At 47.8% G+C, this 19,357-nt stretch overlaps 2 protein-coding genes across 4 annotated transcripts in view; one reads left to right on the forward strand and one right to left on the reverse strand.

Moving 5' to 3' along the window:
- On the forward strand, nucleotides 1–4,845 carry Rpl9 (ribosomal protein L9). 3 transcript variants are annotated; one of them, XM_013518071.1, is made up of 8 exons: nucleotides 1–48; nucleotides 487–533; nucleotides 618–733; nucleotides 1,244–1,371; nucleotides 2,192–2,324; nucleotides 3,703–3,783; nucleotides 4,389–4,505; nucleotides 4,758–4,845. In XM_013518071.1, exons 1-7 carry the CDS (start codon nucleotides 16–18, stop codon nucleotides 4,493–4,495), a joined length of 645 nt encoding a protein of 214 aa, XP_013373525.1. In that variant the 5' UTR covers nucleotides 1–15; the 3' UTR covers nucleotides 4,496–4,505; nucleotides 4,758–4,845. The 3 variants fall into 3 exon arrangements, with proteins under 3 accessions (XP_013373525.1, XP_005392037.1, XP_005392038.1); XM_005391980.2 differs by having other exon boundaries at nucleotides 24–48; nucleotides 1,276–1,371; XM_005391981.2 differs by lacking the exon at nucleotides 1–48 and adding an exon at nucleotides 169–251 and having other exon boundaries at nucleotides 1,276–1,371.
- A 4,574-nt stretch (nucleotides 4,846–9,419) lies between these two features.
- Nucleotides 9,420–19,357, reverse strand: part of Klb (klotho beta) — a gene marked incomplete in the record, with an annotated part of 37,344 nt that continues 27,406 nt past the window's right edge. Inside the window, 4 exon segments of the mRNA XM_013518072.1 lie at nucleotides 9,420–10,343; nucleotides 12,991–14,134; nucleotides 16,201–16,469; nucleotides 19,079–19,357. Of these exon segments, the coding sequence (XP_013373526.1) occupies nucleotides 9,958–10,343; nucleotides 12,991–14,134; nucleotides 16,201–16,469; nucleotides 19,079–19,357 (2,078 nt within the window).

Below are 19,357 nucleotides of genomic sequence, written 5' to 3' on the forward strand. Positions count from 1 at the left end.
AGAACGTGATGACGAATGACGCTCTCCCTTTGCCGTATCTCCCGCAAGGTGAGGAGGTTTGTGTACTCTTGTCGGGGTCTGGGAATCTGAAGCCATCGGCTCTGGGAAAGCCAGCGGCATGGCCCTGACGCTCGGAATCTTTGTTCTGTTTGTCTCCCAGCGCGGCGAGCGCCATATGGAACTGGCGGCGCGGAGATTTGAGTCCAGTTCTGGCCTTTTAGGCCTCCCCCTGCCCTCCTCGAATCCTTCCGGTACCGCGCGGCCGTAGGGACTTCTAGGGGCGGACGGAGCAGGAGTTAGCCCACTGGGCTTCCGGACGCCCGTCGTGGCGCCGCTCCTTCCAGGCCTAGGAGCGCGGGAGGCTGCTGTCGGCCCCGGTGCTGTTAGGTCCTCCTGGGATTGCCCGCCTGGCGGCCTCCGCCCTAGTGCAGTCTAGCGCGGCAGAAAAGCTCCTGTGTTGCGACCTTACCCGCGTTTGTGTTTCAGAATGAAGACCATTCTCAGCAATCAGACTGTCGACATTCCGGAAAATGGTACGAGGCTTGATGTCTTTCTCTGAGCTCTTTAAATGCGCTAAGCGTTGTTGGGTGATCTCACGGTCTCGTTCCCTGTTCTAGTGGACATCACGCTGAAGGGACGCACGGTTATTGTGAAGGGCCCCCGAGGGACCCTGCGGAGGGACTTCAACCACATCAACGTCGAGCTCAGTCTCCTGGGGAAGAAGAAGAAGAGGGTGAGTTTTCGGGGGCCGCTTGCGTTTGGAAGGTCGTGATGTATAACGGCGTCGCGGTGGTTACCTTGGAAATTTCTCAGCTGAGGCTGCATGCTTTAGCTTTAAAGTTTGGCATCCAAAAGCGAAGCTGATTTTAGTAAAATCAGAAGCAAACTGTCAACGCAGCAGGTTGTAAAAGCTCAACAGTTATCCCTTGTGGTAAGGCATAGTCACAACTTAGGTTTATTTTTGATGTCTTTGCTTGTGTAGGAAGTAGGTGGTATTTTTGCGCTGTCGAAATGACATTCGTTGCAACTGACAGCAAAAAAATTGACGTTTCAGGTTGTCACTCCGTCCTAAAACTATATGGTAATGTTTGTTGAGTGTAGGAGGCTCTAGATGGATTGGACTTTAACAATTGAAAATTGATTTTCCCAGTTCCCAATTGAAAATTAAATTGTGCTTTAATTAGAGTTAATTTTTTTATTGTATCTGTTCCCTGGATAAATGAGCCGTTCTCTTACATTTAAGGAAAGACCTGTGAACGTTTCCTTCTGTTCCAGCTCCGGGTTGACAAATGGTGGGGAAACAGGAAGGAGCTGGCCACCGTCCGCACGATCTGTAGTCACGTACAGAACATGATCAAGGGCGTTACGCTGGTAAGCCGACCGTCGGCCTGTTCGGAACCCACTGGGAAATGGGTTGTGCGTGTAGTTTGGTGAGATCTGTGAACTCTGTACTTGACTAGCATCCCTGCCCTGAGGATTAAATGGTGGATGTGAGAAAAAGATCAGATGGGTGCAGTTCACACAAAGTTCAGAGTTCATACCTTCAGGCTTATTTGGGTTTTGTTGTTTAATAAAAATCTCTTAGACCTGCAGGCCATTGGGCATACTTTGAGTAGTTGATGTGCCACCTGCTATTAAAGATTCCTTGTGCTGGTGGAAAAAGCTGGAATCTTTGAACTCCCTGCCTGTTTTTCTAAATGTGTATTTGATAATCACTGCTCATCAAAACTTCAGTCCTTCTAGAAAATACCTGATAATGGCACGCTGTGCCTACCTGTGTTACAAACTTACTGGGTCGTATTTCAGCTGTCTACTCTGGTCTCCAGACAAAAGTTCCTCGAAGAGAAAGGCCCTGTCTTACTTGGCTTGATATTCTCAGTTTTGCCCAAGAGAAGGAACTTTGGATTCCCATTAAGAGAAATTAGCCTTGTTTACTATGGCGGAAGGGGTAGTAAAACAAATGCTTCCTTAAGGACCTCTACTGTCAGGAGACAGTGTCCCTGTGATACGTGGTTGTAAAGATGCTAACTCTGAGAGGCTTGGTGCAGTTGACAGTTGTTAGAGCACCTTGATAATGAGGGCCGTGTGAAAGCTGTTATGTTTTAAATTGTAAAATAAGCATCCTGCTGAACTTTGAGACTGGATTTCTTTGAAATGTGTCAGCATTGCTCAAAACTTGTTTATTTAATAGGGCTTCCGTTACAAGATGAGGTCTGTGTACGCTCACTTCCCCATCAACGTCGTTATTCAGGAGAATGGGTCTCTTGTTGAAATCCGGAATTTCTTGGGTGAAAAATACATCCGCCGGGTTCGTATGAGGGCAGGTATGTGCATGCCTGTTCAGATAGGATCTAGGCATTTTCCCTTAAGGCTTTGAAGGCTGGTGTTCTGGGTCAGTTATGGCTAAAACCATATTTATTGTTTCTTGTTTGCACCTAATTCTTGGTGCTAGTTAAGGGTTTGTATCTTTCCTGAATCATTACATATTGAATTAGCTTACAGAGTATGGAAGCTTTTTTGCGAAGGGGAGTGTTAGGGATTGAGCCCCATACACACTAGACAAAGGCTTTACCGCTGAGCTGTACCACCAGACCTGACTGTTTTTAGAAGATGATCTTTTCTAGGCCTGGTGACCCACACCTATAGTCCCAGCACTGGGGAGGCTGACCTAGGAGGATTGCCATGAATAATTGTATATATTTGCAGGGTGCAATGTGATGCTTCTGTGTATGTATGCGTTTATAGAATGATCAAATCAAGCTAATTAGTGTCCATCTCACATAAGTAGTCTCTTTTTTGTTTTCTATAAACTAATTTCTTTGTGGTGAAAACATTTAAGTTCTCAGCACTCTGGGTGGCTGAGGTAGGAGCGTTACAAGTTCAAGCACAGCCTGAGCAAGTCAGCAAGACCCAATCTCAAAATTTTAAAAAGGGTGGGGATATAGCTCAGTGCAGAGGCCCTGGGTTCAATCTCTAGCACTGCAAAAAGGAGAAATTAAATCCTCCAAAAGCTTTTGAATAATGCTTAAGAGCTTGGAAGATTGTGCTTAGGTTTAAAGTTCAGTTCTTACCTACCTTGAACAAGTGTCTATGTAACTTATTTTACTGGTCTGTAAAAAGGAGTATTTCATGATTAAGTGAGTTGAATTTGGAAACTATTAAAACAGTGCTTGTCTAATACATGGTAGACAAGCTTTAGGAAATGACTGGTCAGGAACATTGTGTGACAATCTTTAGGTTAAAAAAAAAACACTTGAGTGGTATTAAATATGTACCATAGGAAGAGAACTTGATACAGAATTTGGTACAACTAAATTACACTTAGTGCATAGTTGAGTTACTGAGCCTACGACCACTGGGACGGATTCATTCCAGGCAGAACGCAAATTAAACTTCTGGCCAGATAAGCCATTCCCTATATAGCCAAAAGAGAGGTTGGTTTGTTTCATGGAATGAAATTAGCACTAAAATTTAAGGTGGGTTTTTTGTTTTGTTTTGGTCTTTTTGAGACAGGCTTTCACTATGCAGTTCAGACTGGCCTTGAACTAACTTTGTAGCCCAGGCTGATTTTGAACTGGCCGTACTATTCCTGCCTCAGCCTCCTGAGTGCTGGGATTATAGGCATGCACCACCATGCCCGGTGGTTTTTGTTTTGTTTTTTAGCTCTGATCTGCCACTGTTAATACTCTTCCGTTTTTTTAGGTGTTGCTTGCTCAGTATCTCAAGCCCAGAAAGATGAACTAATCCTTGAAGGAAATGACATTGAGCTTGTTTCAAATTCAGGTTTGTATGTTTACTGTGTCTAATTTTACCTACAAAATTTTATCTAAATTTTGTGATTAAATATTTGGTGTTTTACTCATTTAATTTGATTTGCTTTTTTAAAAGCTATCCTGAAGCTGGGTGTGGTGGTGCCCTCCTATAGTCCCAGCACTCTAGGAGGCTGAGGCAGGAGAACGGCAATTTTAAACCCATTCTGGGCAACTTAGTGTCTGCTTGAGACTGTCTGAGTAAGGACTAGAGATGCAGTCCGCGTGAAGGCTTTGGCTTCAATCTTTGTTATTTTGGGGAAAGCTAGTCCAATGATTTTGAGATTGGATATAGCATATAACAAAATACAGGCACGTGTTGCATACAGGCACGTGTCGCTTAACAGGGATGTATTCTGAGAAATGTGTCTTCTATGCAGTTTCGTTAGCTCATGAACATCACTGTGTACATAAACCTAGGTGGGGTGGGTGAGTCCCTTGCTGTGGTCAAGAGCAAGGTATATACGATGTACTGGGGGGCTGCCAGCGAGATGGGACATGTTTAATGTGTTATGAGTAGTACGTGCTGATTAAAAAGTATAGTATGATCTCGAAATTGAGTTTGTTTTTCTCTTACAGCTGCTTTGATTCAGCAGGCCACAACAGTCAAAAACAAGGATATCAGAAAATTTTTGGATGGTATCTATGTTTCTGAAAAGGGAACAGTTCAGCAGCCAGATGAGTAAGATCCAAGAGGTAGGTTTTTTAGTGCTTCTAAGTTTTATTACTGCTTTAGATGGGGCTTAAGTTAGAGTTGAGATGACACAGGGAATTGCTTTCTGGACCACAGTAAATTTCGCAAAGTGTGAGAACTGACATACGTTACTGTGCTCATAGTTGACTATGAACCATTAAGTTACAGTCCGAATGTTGAACCCTTTAGAATGGAACTTTGCTGGGCAAGGGTACTGATGGAGATTTATAGATGTTTGCCTTTCTTTTTTGCAGCTATCCAGCCACAGAAACAAGCTTCTGGATTACAAGATCAGTATGTGATATTTTAATGAGACAATAAAAGATCTTTATTGATTTGGGACTTGCTCTTGATCCATTCAAGCTACTTGGCAAGTACACAGCTTGAGGAATGAGCTCCTGTGCTTTTGAAGGAACAGGCGTGTCCTAGCTTTGCTTCATGGGAACAGGTGCCTTGCATGTGTTTCCTGAAGCGATAGAATATTTCAGGCAAGAGGAATATGGTACCAGTGACAGGCAGCGGCGCTGTGGCTATAGAACGGGAGATCCAGAAGGTGGGATCTGAGCAGTAGGTGAGGCAGGCATGTGCTGGTCACTTGAGAAAAAAGAGCTGAGAAGTGGAGCAATGTCACAGCCTCATTGTGGGCTGGAAAATGCAGTTAGCTTTAGTTCATGATGGACATGTGGCTGTTAGGGTGCAAGATCTCTTGTCCAATACCTCAGCTGTTTGCTTCACAGTCCTTTAGCTTGGCATGGTGATTGCCAGACCTCAGGTATCATATCGACACCTTACACAGATTCCCTCAGGAGAGACCAGTGGGTAGTCATTACTTCTTTCTGAGATTAAGAAGGTAACAGAAGCTGGATCTTAGAGCTTGATTCAAGTGCACCAACTGGCTGTATCAGAACTGATGGGTTTTTAATAAGTTCTGCTTTGAAATAAGGGGTGGAGTTTCAGTAGGCTTCAAGAACAGGTTCTGGGTGACATAATTTGTTTTCCTTTGCCATGTTGGGAAATGAACCCAGGGCCTAGCAAATGCTAGGCACCCACTCTGTCACTGAGTACCCCTGTATAGCTGCTGGGTTTTTGTTGTGGTTTTTTTTTTTTTTTTTTTGTATTGGGAATAAAACACAGGACCTCGAGCTTGTCAGGCAGGACTGTGCCACTGAGCTACATCCTCAGCCCCCCTGTATAGCTTTTTGAAACAAATCATACCACTGTGCTCCTAATCCTACACCAGTTTTTAAAACTGCTTATGACAGCCGAACTGACCTTGTGTTCCTTGGTACCCAGCCTCTGAGCTGTCTTCCCTTTGGAAGGGTTTTTGAACTGGGACTGATTCACTTCTTACAGGTGTGTGGTCAGTGAAGACCACCCTTGATCACCCTTTGAAAAAGCGGCATTCACTCCTCTTGCCCCTCCCATCTTGTTTTTTTTTTGGGCGGGGGAGGGTGTTTGTTGATTGTTTTTGGTACTGGAAATCAAAGAGACCTTGCGCTTGCCAGGCAGGCATTGTGCTGCTGTGCTATGTCCCCAGTCCTTAATGTTGCACTTAGCTTTTTTTTCTTTTTAGGCTGGCTTTGAACTCTAGCCTGGGCTGATCTCAAACTAGTGGTAAGCCTTCCTGCCTCAGCCTTCCGTGCACTACGACACCCAGCAACTGTCAGTGGCATATAAAGCATTGGCGGTTTCTCGCTGAACAGTTGTATGCTGCTGGAATGTAACAGGACTGTGCACTGACAGTGCAGGTATCAGGCGTGCACTTCTGAGTGGATGGCACTGAGATTGCAGATTCAGCATTATGTAAAAAGTTGAGATTTCAAAATGATCGAAAGAAACTAACAAATGGAAGTCTTGTATAGGACAAGATGTTGGTACTGAGACGTAGGTGTGAGGAGCAGCCTGCTGTGGGAGGAAGCTTGCCCCAAGAAGGGACTGGTTAGTCAGCCAGGAGATTCACTGGTAACTTCTGGAGGCTGTGTTTAGCTAAGGGGTAGTTGTCATACAACTTGCATATTATAGGCTGGATGTAGTGGCACATACCTGTAATCCCAGAACTTGGGAGGCTGAGGCAAGAGGATCACTGAGTTTGAGGCCAGCCTGGGCTACATGGTAAGTTCAAGGCCACCCTAAAATACACAATGAGACCCTGTCTGAAAAAGAAAAAAAATTAGGTGCTGTGGATCTAGTTCCCTAGGGAAGATCTCTCTTTCCTTGTCTACTGTGGAGAAACACTTCGGGTATTTCCCCAGCTTTTCAGTGTAGGTGTCCACGTGTGAATGAAAACACCCCAGAAGTCACTTGTCCACCAGCACACTGCTGAGGCGGAGATGACCCACAGGGGTGGGGCCCTGTCAGTGCCAGACCCGTGCATGTTTCAAAGCCTTGCAGTGAACCAGATTCTGAGTTGAATACCTATAATCAGCAGGAACTAGTTTATTTAGAATAACTACAAATTAAACAGATGCGACATACTGGCATCATTTTCTAGCGGCTGAATGCCAGCTGTGGCATTCACTGATGTCAAAGAGTTAGTGAAAGACGAGGTGGTTACCTTTATTGAAAACAAAAAAGCTTAAAGGTCTTTGTGTTTGCTTTTGGCAAGAACTGTCAATTTCTAATTGGCCCTTGACAGTTTTACATAGCGGTTTCATAAACCTGAATATTAGTAAGTACAGTGAGTCATGGGCCAGATTATGTAACTTACCTAAGGATTTTCCTGTGCCTGTGGTTTAGAAACTAGTAGAGAAAGCCCTAGGTAGCAGCAAGGGAGGACTTGGAGCCTTTGACTGGGAGCTTTCTGTCTCCACTGCTGTGTGGCAAGGCAGCGTTTGAAAAGGGGGCGCGAGATTTGAACTTCGTCTAGTTTCTTTTTCTCATTTTCCTCGGTGGGGTGCGGGCCTCCCCTTCATCAACCTGCATCTTGGACCCTTTTTGAGATAGCGTCTGGCTAGGTTTCCGGGCTGACCTTGGGCTTGCTCCTGCTTCAGGCTCTTGAGTGGCTGGGATTACAGCCGTGTGCCCGCTGATCTGTGTGGACACAGTAAGAAATCACGAAGATGGGCTGGGATGTGACTTGGTGGTGGAGCCCTTGCCTAGCATGCGCAAAGTTCAGCCCCCAGCGCAGCATACTGAAACGTAGTGGTCAGTGGACTTGGAAACTGCAAGCACAAGATACTTTGAGACAGGCAGCAAAAATCTGGCTGACTGCACATTTTTTTTTCCTCTGAAGACACTATTAAAAGAGGCAGTAAGTTGATGAGTTGTTCTATTGACATTTTTTACTGGAGCTCTTCAGTCAGGGTGAATCTGGCACAAAGGGAAAAGGAACCAAGTGATTCTTTAAAACACGTATCTTCTCAGCACAGTAAAACAGTGGACCGGTTGTAATGCATAGCATTAAGAACTGAGTTCTCACAGAAGTTTTTGATAAAGCGTACTTTAAAACTGCTGGGGCTCGAGGAGTGAGTGTTAGAGTAAGAGAGAAAAGCAGAATTTGCTGTTTGAATTTGGCCAAATGACAGGTTTATTTTCTCTTTTTTTGGTACTGGGAATCAAACTCACGACCTTGTGCTTGCCAGGCAGGCGCTGTGCTGCTGAGCTAACTCCCCAGCCCCTCAGGTTTATTTTCTGTCACTTGCATTCACTTGATCAGTTATCTGAAACTTAACTGTTCTTATCAATTAGAATCCTGATGTAAATTAGTCTTGTAATAATCTGAATATAATTAAAACATTGGGGGGGGCATTTGCTACTAAGGCTTTTTGAGAGGAACTATTTCCTTTTGAATCTTTTGAGACAAGGCATCACTGTGTAGTTCAGCCTGGCCTTAAACTCACTGGGTATCCCAGGCTGTTCTGGAACTCGGCAGTGATCCTCCAGCCTCAGCCTCCTGAGTGCTAGGATTTTAGGTGTGTGCCACCATACATGGCTCCTTTGACTCTGAAAGTCTAAAACTCCTGGAGTGGGCAGACACTGAGTAGTGACTATGTGTAACGTGTGGTTAAATGTTGACCAACCAGAAAGAAGAATAGATAGATAAAATGTGTGTACATGCAAGCTTTTGTGACTCCAATATAAAATCAATGTGCAGTAGTCTTAATTACAGTTCATTTTGTTGTTTTTGTTTTTCGAGACAGGGTCTTTGTAGTTTAGGCTGGCCTTGAACTCACTAAGTAGTCCAGGCTGGCCTCAAACCACAGCAGTCCTGCCTCAGCCTCCTGAGTACTGGGATTACTGGCATGCACCATTATGCCCGGCTCATAAAACATTTACACTATTCAAGTTCAGACTTACGAGTTCTGGTTTTAAAAGATCTCCTATAAAAAAGTTCTAACTCGCTTAGACCAACATACTGAATTTCTCCAGTCACAGTTGCTAGGTCCAGATGTGGCTCCATCCTACACCTCAGTAGCTACCTGTATTCATGTGAAAAGCAACTCTTCAGGGGAAAGAATAATAATAATTTTTTTTTTTTTTTGCCTTTTTGTTTTTGAGACAGGGTCTCACTATCCAGTTCAGGCTGGCCTTGTGCTCACTTTGTAGCCCAGGCTGGTTTCAAACTCTCAACAATCCTCCTGCCTCAGCCTCCCAGAGTGCTGGGATTACAGGCATGCACCACCACACCCGGCAATAATTCTTTCTCTTGTGGAATAACAGTGCAGTCCTGAGACCACTCCTGGTGAGCAGTACAACTTAGAGCTTTTTAGATTTCCTAGTCTACTGAATCACAAGCACGGGGAGGATGAGGAAGCCGGTTCAGGAAACCATGGTGCCCTGAGGTTGCAGAGCGTCCTGTCTGCGCACAGCTGGCTCTCGTTCCGAACCTTAGTCCTCGCTCTTTCCACAAGATGAATTGTGGGAGTTACATTTTTCAAAACACGAGAAACCTAAGAAGAGCAAGCTCACAACAGAGATGTCTTAGAAATGCTTAATAATTCTTTTTGAGAAAAGCAGACCAATGTGTTTCAGGGTCTGCTGTAACTGGCTGCAGACAACCATCGCTTACCCTGTTGTGCTTTTGCTTTCCATTCGAGGACCACCCTGGCCTAAAAACACCTTGTTAGAAGCGACAGCAATCTCTGCTGTGGCATCTAACATCACAGATTTTCACTTCTTAAAGTAATTCTTTTGCCATCAGTAGTTATTGGTTCTTGGGGAAGAAGTCCAGAGAAAAAGGATAGGAAACTGCTCATCGCATTTGCTGAAGCAGTGATCAGGAAATCTCAGATCTCCGTCCCGGTGAAGCCTGATTCGTCAGCTGCAAATGTTGAACCCGCTGCTGTCCACACGTGAGGGCAAATTCATGTGAACCTCGCTGCGGTGATGACCAGTGTTAGTTACCACCTTGGTGACTACCGAGTCTCCCTCCACCTCCTCCCAGCACACAGCCGTGTTCTGTGAGTCCCAGCGCGCGGGACCGGAGTGCACGTCTAAGCTATATGACACATGAGTTTAGCTAAGAACTCTTTTGCGGGCTTTCTTTAATGGTATGTTTTGTACGTTCTTTCCTTTCCAAAATTTTCTTCTCCGCTGGTGAAAAATGATGATGGATAACAGCAGAACGAGGGTGGAGAACAAGCAACAGCCGAAGAATATCAGCGGCTTCCTCCGCAGGAGCAGTGAGCAGACAGCGCACTCCCTGTCCCTCTGCGCCTGACCGCACGCAGGGCCGCTGTGCTCAGCCGGGAAGCCGCCGCTGCTGATCAGCTTGTTATAAAACCTCACTGAAGATTTGGCTTTGAAATCGGATGTGAAGAATCCAAACCTGGGTTTAGATTTTTCTTCAGTCAGTTTGAACGCATAGTAGCCTCTGATCTTGACTTTGTCAATCAAGTATGCTGAAAAACACCAGAAAGCAACGTCAGGACTCACAAGTGACCGTGAAGTTCATGGGGGAAGAGCTTAGTTTTCAGTGAGACAAGCTCGAGTCATGTCCATGAAAGAAAGGACACAGCTCTCATTTAAGGCTTTTATGGGCCTTGGAAAGAGGGTAAAAATGTGCATAGCTTTTTAAAAAAATAAAATTTTGATCCGTAAGAAAAGCAAATGTAAGAAGCAGAGCCCTGAAGATCACTTAGCACACGTGTGCCGGAGGTCGCCCGCAGAAGTCTGCCCTCTGTCCCGGGGTGGGCCTCAGGTGAGCCCCGGGCACTGCCCAGGAGCCGCATTTGCTTTCTCCTGGTCTCCATCCGCTCCCAGTCAGCCTCACACCCTCTGGCCCCCAGTGCCACCCCCGCTTTCATGGAGAACCCTGCCCCTCCGGAGATGGCCGCTCCCTCCTGGAGTCTGCACCCGCTCTGCCTTCCCTCCTGCTTTGAAGCCTCCTACGCTGCCTCAGGACAGGGCTCCGTCCCTCTCTTAGACAGATACCGTAACTTCTGCCATCTTAATAAAAACAACACTCCCTCCAGCGCACCCCCCAGCTAACTAGCTCCTACAGCGCCTGCCTCCACTCAGCCTTTTTCACTGGTCTCGCGTTTTGCTGACCTCTGAATGTGGACGTGGCCCAGGGCGCAGCCTTCTCTAAGCTTGGAGTCCTACTAGGTTCACCCAGCCTCCTGTTCCAAATCTGCACTTGGGACGTACTTGAGCCCGCATTTTTATGGGGCAAAAATCAACAAGTAGGGAAGATACAGTGTATCAGAGGTTAAAAGTTGTACGGAGAAAAACCGAAGAGGATGCAGGCTGGAGAACTCTGGCCTTGCCAGCCTGGACCACAGAGTGAGACCCTGTGTCAACAAACCCAAAACAACAGACAGAGAGGCGTGCTCTGGGTGAAGGGACAGCAAGTGCAGAATGCTAACGTTTAACGCGGGCCTGGCCCATACCAGGCTCGGGCCTGATCAGCGGCTGCAGAAGAGGCAGTGGAGAAGGAAGTAGAGACGCGGTCAGAGCGGGAAGGGACAGACTGTGGGACTGAGGGGCCAGTGTAAGCTGTGGCTTTAGGGTTGTAGCTGCTCTTCCTCACCCTGGACGCCCTCCATGACAGTGATCATGATTTTATTCACTGGTGCCGAGTGCCCAGAACAGTTTTAGCCCATGTTAGGTGCTCAGTATTTGTCAAATAAATGCATACATTTCTGGGATATTTTTGCTACTTCAAGTTTATCATGATCATTTAAACATAAGATTTTAAACTGGGCATGATGGTGCACTCCTATAATCCCAGCACTTGAGAGGCTGAGGCAGGAGGATCACTGCAAGTTCAGGGCCACCCTGGGCTGCATAGAGTTCAAAGCCATGCCGGGAATATAGCTCTGTGGCACAAGCGCCTGCCTGGCAAGCGCAAGGTCCTGAGTTCAACTCCCAGTACTGGAAAAACAAGAAGAGTTCAAAGCCAGTCTAAACTACATAACAAGTCCCTGTCTCAAAAAAGCCCAATAAATAAATAAATAAACAAATAAATAAAGCCACACAAGATTTTAAACTGGGCATGGTGATGCATACCTGTAATCGCAGCACTTGGGAGGCTGAGGCAGGAGGATTGTAGAGAGTTTGAGGCCAGCCTGAACTACATAGTGACACCTCATCTCAAAAAAAGCAACAACAAAAACTTACAAGCCTCAATGTTGGGAAGGGTACCTGAGGTCAGCAGTCAGATACGCTGCTGTTGAGAATATTTGACCCCATAATTAGGCAATGGGCAACTGGTCCTAAAGGAGGTAATTAGAAATGAAGAGAATCCATACCAAGAAAAGAAAAACTCCCACATATCAAACACTAGATACCTACTTTGGGGGAAAATAAAATCCTAAATATCAAACACGGGAGGAAAGGTTAAGTATGTGGAGGTACGTTCATAAAGCATGTGATATTAAGCAATCATGAACAAAAAGTTTAGGGGATTTGTTTATGACATGGACCATTTATTTATTTTTTGGACCATTTATTTATAGCATGATTTTAAGGAAAAAGTTCTTGCTTAGTGAGAGAGTGCTTATCTAGCATGCATGATGTCTTGGGTTTGATCAACAACATGAGAAAGAGAAGTTGAGTGGAGGACTGGGGATATAAGTCTGTGTAGAGCCACACAGGAGGCCCTGGTTGGATTTCCAGTACTGGGGGGTAAAAGTTGGATACAAAATTGTCTGGGTTTTTTTTTGAGATAGGTCAATTATATTAAAAATACCTAGTATTGGGAGGCTGAGGCAGGATGATCTTCACGAGTTCCATGCCATCCTGGACTACATTATTCAAGACCAGTCTGCACTACATAGTGAGACCCTGTCTCAAAAATGAAAATGAAAAATAAAATACCTAGCAATTACACTGGAAAGAAGTAATCCAAAATATTGACAGAGCTTGTTTTGGGGGGTGAATTTTCAAATGATTTTTAGAGAAATATGCCAAATTTTCCATAATGAGCTTGTCACTCTTAAGGTTAAAATTACTTGGGTGCTACAAGCCTGACACTGTCACTACTAGGCCTCCGCCCGCGTCGTGTCCTGGTGCCTACTCACGGCAGCCAGGAGGGCCGGGCCTCACCTTTCAGGGCCTCCTGGACGTACTTCTCCAGGTAGTACTTGCGCAGCCGGTCGTTCTCGCGCGCCTGGTCGTCCACGCCGCTGGCGGTGATGTAGATGTCCACGTCGCCGTAGTGGCCGCGGATCCAGCGCAGCAGCTTGCGCGCGCCCCAGGGCAGCACGGCCAGGCGCGAGGGCGAGCTCAGGCGGGTGATGTCCTGCAGGAACTGCACGTCGCGGTCCGCGTCGTAGCTGCTGCCGCGCCGCTGCTCGTGCATCACGAACCTGGTGGTGAAGTGGTTCAGCGCGTAGAAGTCGGCGGCGCCCCTGACCAGCCTGCGCTCGGCCTCGGTGAAGCGGGGCAGCGCGGAGCCCGACAGCCCGCGCCGGCTCCGGGCGGCCAGGTGCTCCCGCATGGCCGGCGGGTAGTCCCCGCTCCCGAAGAGCGGCTCCGCGAACCAGGCGATCTCGAACTGCAGGAAGCGCTCGGCCGCCTTCCAGTGCGAGTCCACGAAGGGGTTGGCGGGTTCCGCCCAGTCCGAGTGCAGCGCCAGCGACACGGCGCCGCGCTGCGCCGCCCGGTAGCGCCGGTCGTAGAGGCGCCAGGCCAGCGCGTGGGCCATCAGCAGGTGGTGCGCCGCCAGGTAGGTGTCGTTGCCGGTTCGGTTGTAGATGTCGCTCAGCCGGTTGGGCTCGTTGATGGTGATCCAGAGCCGCACCACGTCCCCCAGCTCGCGGAAGCACAGCCCCGCGTAGTCCCGGAAGGCCTGCGCCGTGGCGGGGTTGAGCCAGCCCCCGCCGAGCCGCAGCGGCCCGGGGAGGCCCAGGCGGGCGTGCGTCGGGTGGTACAGCGTGACCATGGCCGAGACGTTGAGCTTCAGGCCCTCGCTGACCACACACCGGTAGTAGCGCAGGGCCTGTCGGTTAGCCGAGGTCAGGTTGCCGCTGGGGAGGACGGAGGCCCAGTCCAGAGCGAACCGGAAGTGAGTGACTCCCATTCGGGCCAGCATCTCCAGCTGCTTTTTGATGCTGATGAAATCCGTGCACTGAGCCTGCCGCGTTTTCAGCTTTACCCCCTTGACGCGGTGCAGCCGTCTGTTGCCCGTGGCGTTCCACACGTACAGGCTGGGGTCGGTGAACTGCGGGGAGGAAGCCATCAGCTCCGGCTGCGGAGAGAAGCAGACCTGGGTGAAGCCCTGGCTGGCCGTGGCCGGGGAGGCGCTACCTGCAACCTTGGAGAGAAGGGCGCTGCCTCTTATTAGACAAAATAAATGATGCGCGCGTCCTTCCTCATGACCTGTGTGTTCTGGCTACCCGCCCGCGCGATTACCCTCCTTGCCAGCGCTCAGATTCTCCAGGGAGACCTGGAGACAGGGAAGGAACCACATCCAGGCCTCTGCTCGGGAAACAAGAGCTGAGAAGCCATTTTCCAGCTCACTTGCTCTTCCGACCCAGGTTATATGGTGGCGTCGCTGTGATTCTGTGCAAATGTATCCGGAAATTGGCTTGGCACCCTCAGTTTACGGCGATCATGAAAGGTGCATTCTAAGCCCTGTCATAAAGTGAAGGCAAAGGTAAAATTGGAGGAGGTCCGCAAGGGCAGCACTTGGGGTTAGAGTAGGCTGGGGGCCCCAGCAACAGCTCCTATAAGAGGCTGGCTGGTGGAACGGGGGTGCGCAAAGGCTGTTTGTATTGCTAAAAAACACAACTTTCAACTCTTCCTATTTTTTTTTTTTTTTTTGTCTTTTTGACACAGGGTCTTGCTGTGCATTTCAGGCTGGCCTTGAGCTCACTTTGTAGCCCAGGCTGGTCTTGTACTTGAAATGATCCTCCTGCCTCAGCCTCCTGAGTACTGGGATTACAGGCGTGCACCACCACGCCTGGCCAACTCTTCCTATTTCAAAAGCTCAAGTAATGTCACATTTGCCTCCAGTATATTCTGCCCCAGGAGAACACAGCATTTATTTGCCCAACAGGAGAGTATTGCATGCTGTCTCCACCCAAGGACAGTAAGATACCCTAAGACCCCGAGGGTAGCTCTAACACAGAAAGCCCTAGACTCCTGTCGTGGTCAGACCCTCTGACCCTCGGGCAAGGCCACGCTATAGTGCTGAACTGTTGCACCCACCTCCCGGGTATGCTGAGCCCTGGTAACTCAACAGAAGGTAGTTGTGACTTGGGTTTAGTTTTCCCTGGTTGCAATTAATAGCCTGTTAGGCCCTTGAGTCTAAACTAAAATGAAGAGTTTAAGAAAAGTATTTCCCAATTCAAGATGAATAAGGACAAGCAAAAGTCCTTTTCTTATTTTAAAATACTGTTTCTCCTCATGACTGAATTTAAATACACCAGGAAAAATGATAATTAACCTTTGGTAAATCTTTTCCCTCTAATTGTTTTCTCATGTGTCATCTTTCATAGCCTAATTGCAAAACCATATTACTGCCCACTTGCCATCTGCCGGCTGGTTACCCAGGACATTAAACTGAGAGAACACTGATCATGTGAGCGTGAAGTTAAATCTGGATATAATTAATTGTTTGAGTAAAACCCTGCTGGTTGATTTTACAGTGTTTTAAAAAGCTCACGTCAGCATGGTATTGAAAAGGTATTTACAAAAGGCAGTCTTACTATGACACCAGGCAAGATCAAATCAAATCTGTTTGGTTTTGGGTTTTTTTTTGTTTTTTTTGTTTTGTTTTGTGGGGGGCGTTTTCTTTCTCATATCGGGAATCGAACTGAGGACCTTGCGCTTGCCAGGCAGGTGCTGTGCCGCTGAACTATATCCCCGGCCCTGTTGCATGTTTTTGAGACAGGCTCTCACTGTGTAGTTTAGACTGGCCTTGAGCTCACTGTGTAGCCCTTACTACCCTTGAATTCACAGCGATCCTCCTGCCTCAGCTTTCTGAGTACTGGGATCGTAGGCCTGCACCACCCTGTCTGGCTGGTTTTTCAAAGAGCAAGCTAGTATTTCTTGGCAAACCATTCGTCCCCATTCTTCGTTCAAGTGGCTCGACAGAGGCTGACTCCTCACCATGCCCAGCGGTGCGCGCCAGCCCTAGACCCAGGAGGCAGCCTCTTCTCCACCGCCGTTGCTGCATGCATTCTGGCATCTCCGCCAGCCTGATCTCCCCTCCCCCTTTCCCCAGCTCCCCCCACAGCCTCGGAATACATGGTGTCAATATCTCTTAGCCGTCACCGCGTAAATGTCACAGAACAGCAAGTAACCACCTACCTTAAGAACAGACTCGGTGACACCCCAGGAGAAGCCGCAGGGAAACTGACCCTGCATATCGGGTGTGGCCTCTTTTAAAGGAAAACCATTTTCTTGGATGATCTGTTTATAGTACCGTGCTGAGGACTTGGGTTTCCTTTCTTTCTGTTTACTGTTGAAATCCACATAGAACAGCCCTCGGCGGGTGCTGTAAGCATCCTGCCACTCAAAGCCGTCCAGGAGAGACCAGGCGGTGTAACCGAACACTTGCACTTCATCAGACCTTACGGCTGTGGAGAGAAGAAAGCAGATGTGCTCTCAGAAGAAAGCTGTGCACCCTTGCTCATGTTTGCCGTTCAGGGACACGCCAGGAGACAGCATCTGGGAAACCAGCCTCCTTCCTGCTTTGCAGGACTCTTAAGAGAAAATGCATGTTTATACCTCAAAAATGGCAGTTATTCCTATCCAGAAGGATACTCCCTCCCCTAACACACACCACCATCCACAACTGCAGGGCGTGGTGGCTCACATCTGTAATCCCAGTACTCAGGAGGCTGAGGCACGAAGATCACCGCAAGTTCAAGGCCAGCCTGGGCTACATAGCGAGTTTAAGACCAGCCTGGACTGCAATAGTGAGACCCTGTCTCAAAAAAAAAAAAAAAAGCCGAAACCGGAAAACATCCCTGAGGCTGTAGCTCAGTTGTACAGCATTCGCCTAGTGAGGCGAGGCCCTTGGTTTCATCCCCAGCACTGCAAAAAGATTAATGGAGGAAATAAATAAATAAAAAATATTCCACAAAAAATAATATAAACAGTAAAAATATTTTTGAGATTTAATGTGAAAATCCACGTCGCGGGGATGATAATTTCTAGAACCTTTTGGACCAATACAGAGGTCTGCTAGTGACCAGGAGTTTCTCCTTTCAAGTTTGAGTAGCTCCCCATTTCTCTCCATTCTATGAACCGACCCTCCAGGAACTAAAAGAAAATCAGCACTTAGAATTAACATGAGTGAAACGCTGGGCATGGTGTCACATGCCTGTAATCCCAGTACTCAGGAGGCTGAGGCAGGAGGATCTCTGCGGATCAAGACCAGCCTGGGGCTACAGAGTAAGCTCAAGGCCAGTCTGAACTGCATAGAGAGGCCATGTCTCAAAAAGACAAAAAAAAAAAAAGGATTAACATGAACAAATATAAGGCTAGAAGGCGGCAAAAGAGGCAAAGTGATGTAAGAAAATCGAAGTAGCAGGAGCCCAGGCCTCGCCCTCCTGTGTTCCAGGAAAGATGTCAGAGCCATGGCTTTAGCCTGTTTGCTCATCTGTAAATAGAAAATACTGGACAAAAATGATCTTTCAGTACTGTTTCAGCTTTAAAACTCTCAATAACGTGTAAAAACTGGGTAAAAATTAGTCCTTAGATTTTTTTTTTTTCCCTGTCTTTTTCAGACAGGGTTTTACTGTGTGGTTCACACTGACCTTGAACTCACTTTGTAGCCCAGGCTAGTTTTGAACTCGAAATGATCCTCCTGCCTCAGCCTGCCGTGTGCTGGGATTACAGGCATGCGCCACCAAGCCCGGCCTCGGATCATCTTTCTTTTTTTTTTCTTGTTTTTTTTTTCCAGTACCAGGAATCGAACTCATGACCTCACACTTGCCAGGCAGGTGCTGTGCCGCTGAGCTAAATCCTCAACCCGTAAATAGCTTTTTTTTTGTACCGGGGATTGAACTCACGACCTTGCGCTTGCCGGGCAGGTGCTGTGCCACTGAGCTAAAGCCCTTCTTAAAAGCTTTCATTTCTCCTAGAAATGCCTCGATTCTATACACTTCGGGGGATTTATTGCTGACAGTCCTTTCCTAAAAGATGGAGAATCCTTGGGAGAGATTGCCCTGGGTCAGTGTGCTGCATCCCGCGGCTCCAGCCCCTAGGTCGTGCGGGCCAGGGCGGTGGAGGGGCGCGCCTGCGGGGCGCACGGCCCTGACCCAGGCCCGCGGTGATGCCTGCGCTCCTAGGCGCCCAACCGTGCGCAGGCGGCCCAAGGCGGGGTGGCCCTGTCCCAGGCTGATCCTGCTTAGAACTGGGGCTGGGTCTTGCTCTCCTGCAGAAGCAGGAGTGTCCTTTAGACTTGGGACCCTCCAGGGAGCTACAGTCTGGGAAGATCCCAGGGAATTCCTCCGCACTCTACAGGGCTCCACTGTTCCCAGCAGCCACCTGCAGGGGCCACTGCCTGGGGGGAGGAAAAGGAATGAGGTGGAGAAAGGCAGCGATGGGAAGAAATCTTTGCGAGCAATAGGAAGGACTGGGCTCTGCTTTAGGGCTTTCTTCACTCAGTCATGGTACCGACTAAAAGGATCAGAATTTCAAGAAGCATTTTAAAGTACTCATGATAGGGAACTTTAAACATGTGTACGCGTGCGCGTGTGCGCGAGTGTGTGTGTGTGTGTGTGTGTGTGTGTGTGTGTGTGTGTGTGTTGCTGGGGACAGAACCCAGGGCATTCACTGAACTACAGCCCCATCCCTTTTTTACTTTTTATCTTTTTTTTTTTTTTTTTTTTTTCTGGTACTGGGAATATTTTTTTTCTTGAGACAAGGTCTTGTTAAATCACCAAATCGCCCAGGCTGGCCTCCAATTTGTGATCCTCCTGCCTCAGCCTTCCAGAGCGCTGGGATTACAGGTTTGGGATACCATGCCCGGCTCCAAGGTAATTTTCTTTCTTTCTTTCTTTCTTTCTTTTTTTTTTTTTAGATTTCACTATGCAGTTCAGGCTGGCCTTGCACTCACTTTGTAGCCCAGGCTGGCTTCAAACACCCAACGATCCTCCTGCCTCAGCCTCCCAAGGTAACTTTCAATAGCCATGAAGACTGCATCTTCCCTTTCTAAGCGAGCTCATGCCCAACCGACCTTGCAGAACCTGGTTGAGGAAGTTCTTCATCATGTAGATGGCCGTGGTGTCTTCCGTGGTCACGTGGCTGTCTGTGAACCAGCCGTTCTCGGCAATCAGGATTCGGGGGTTGCCGTACTCCAGCTTGATCCAGTTCAGCACTTGTCGCAAGCTGAGCGACACATTCTGCCCCATCTTAGGCACGGTGCTCGGGGGCTTGAAGTTGTTGGGGCCGAAAGAGAGGGCGAAGAAGTCGGCCGTGCCCCTCACCTGCTGCTGCTCGGCGGCCGAGAAGCGCG

The sequence above is a fragment of the Chinchilla lanigera genome, unplaced genomic scaffold, assembly GCF_000276665.1.
Source record: "Chinchilla lanigera isolate Chin_1 unplaced genomic scaffold, ChiLan1.0 scaffold00042, whole genome shotgun sequence".
NCBI lineage: Eukaryota > Metazoa > Chordata > Mammalia > Rodentia > Chinchillidae > Chinchilla > Chinchilla lanigera.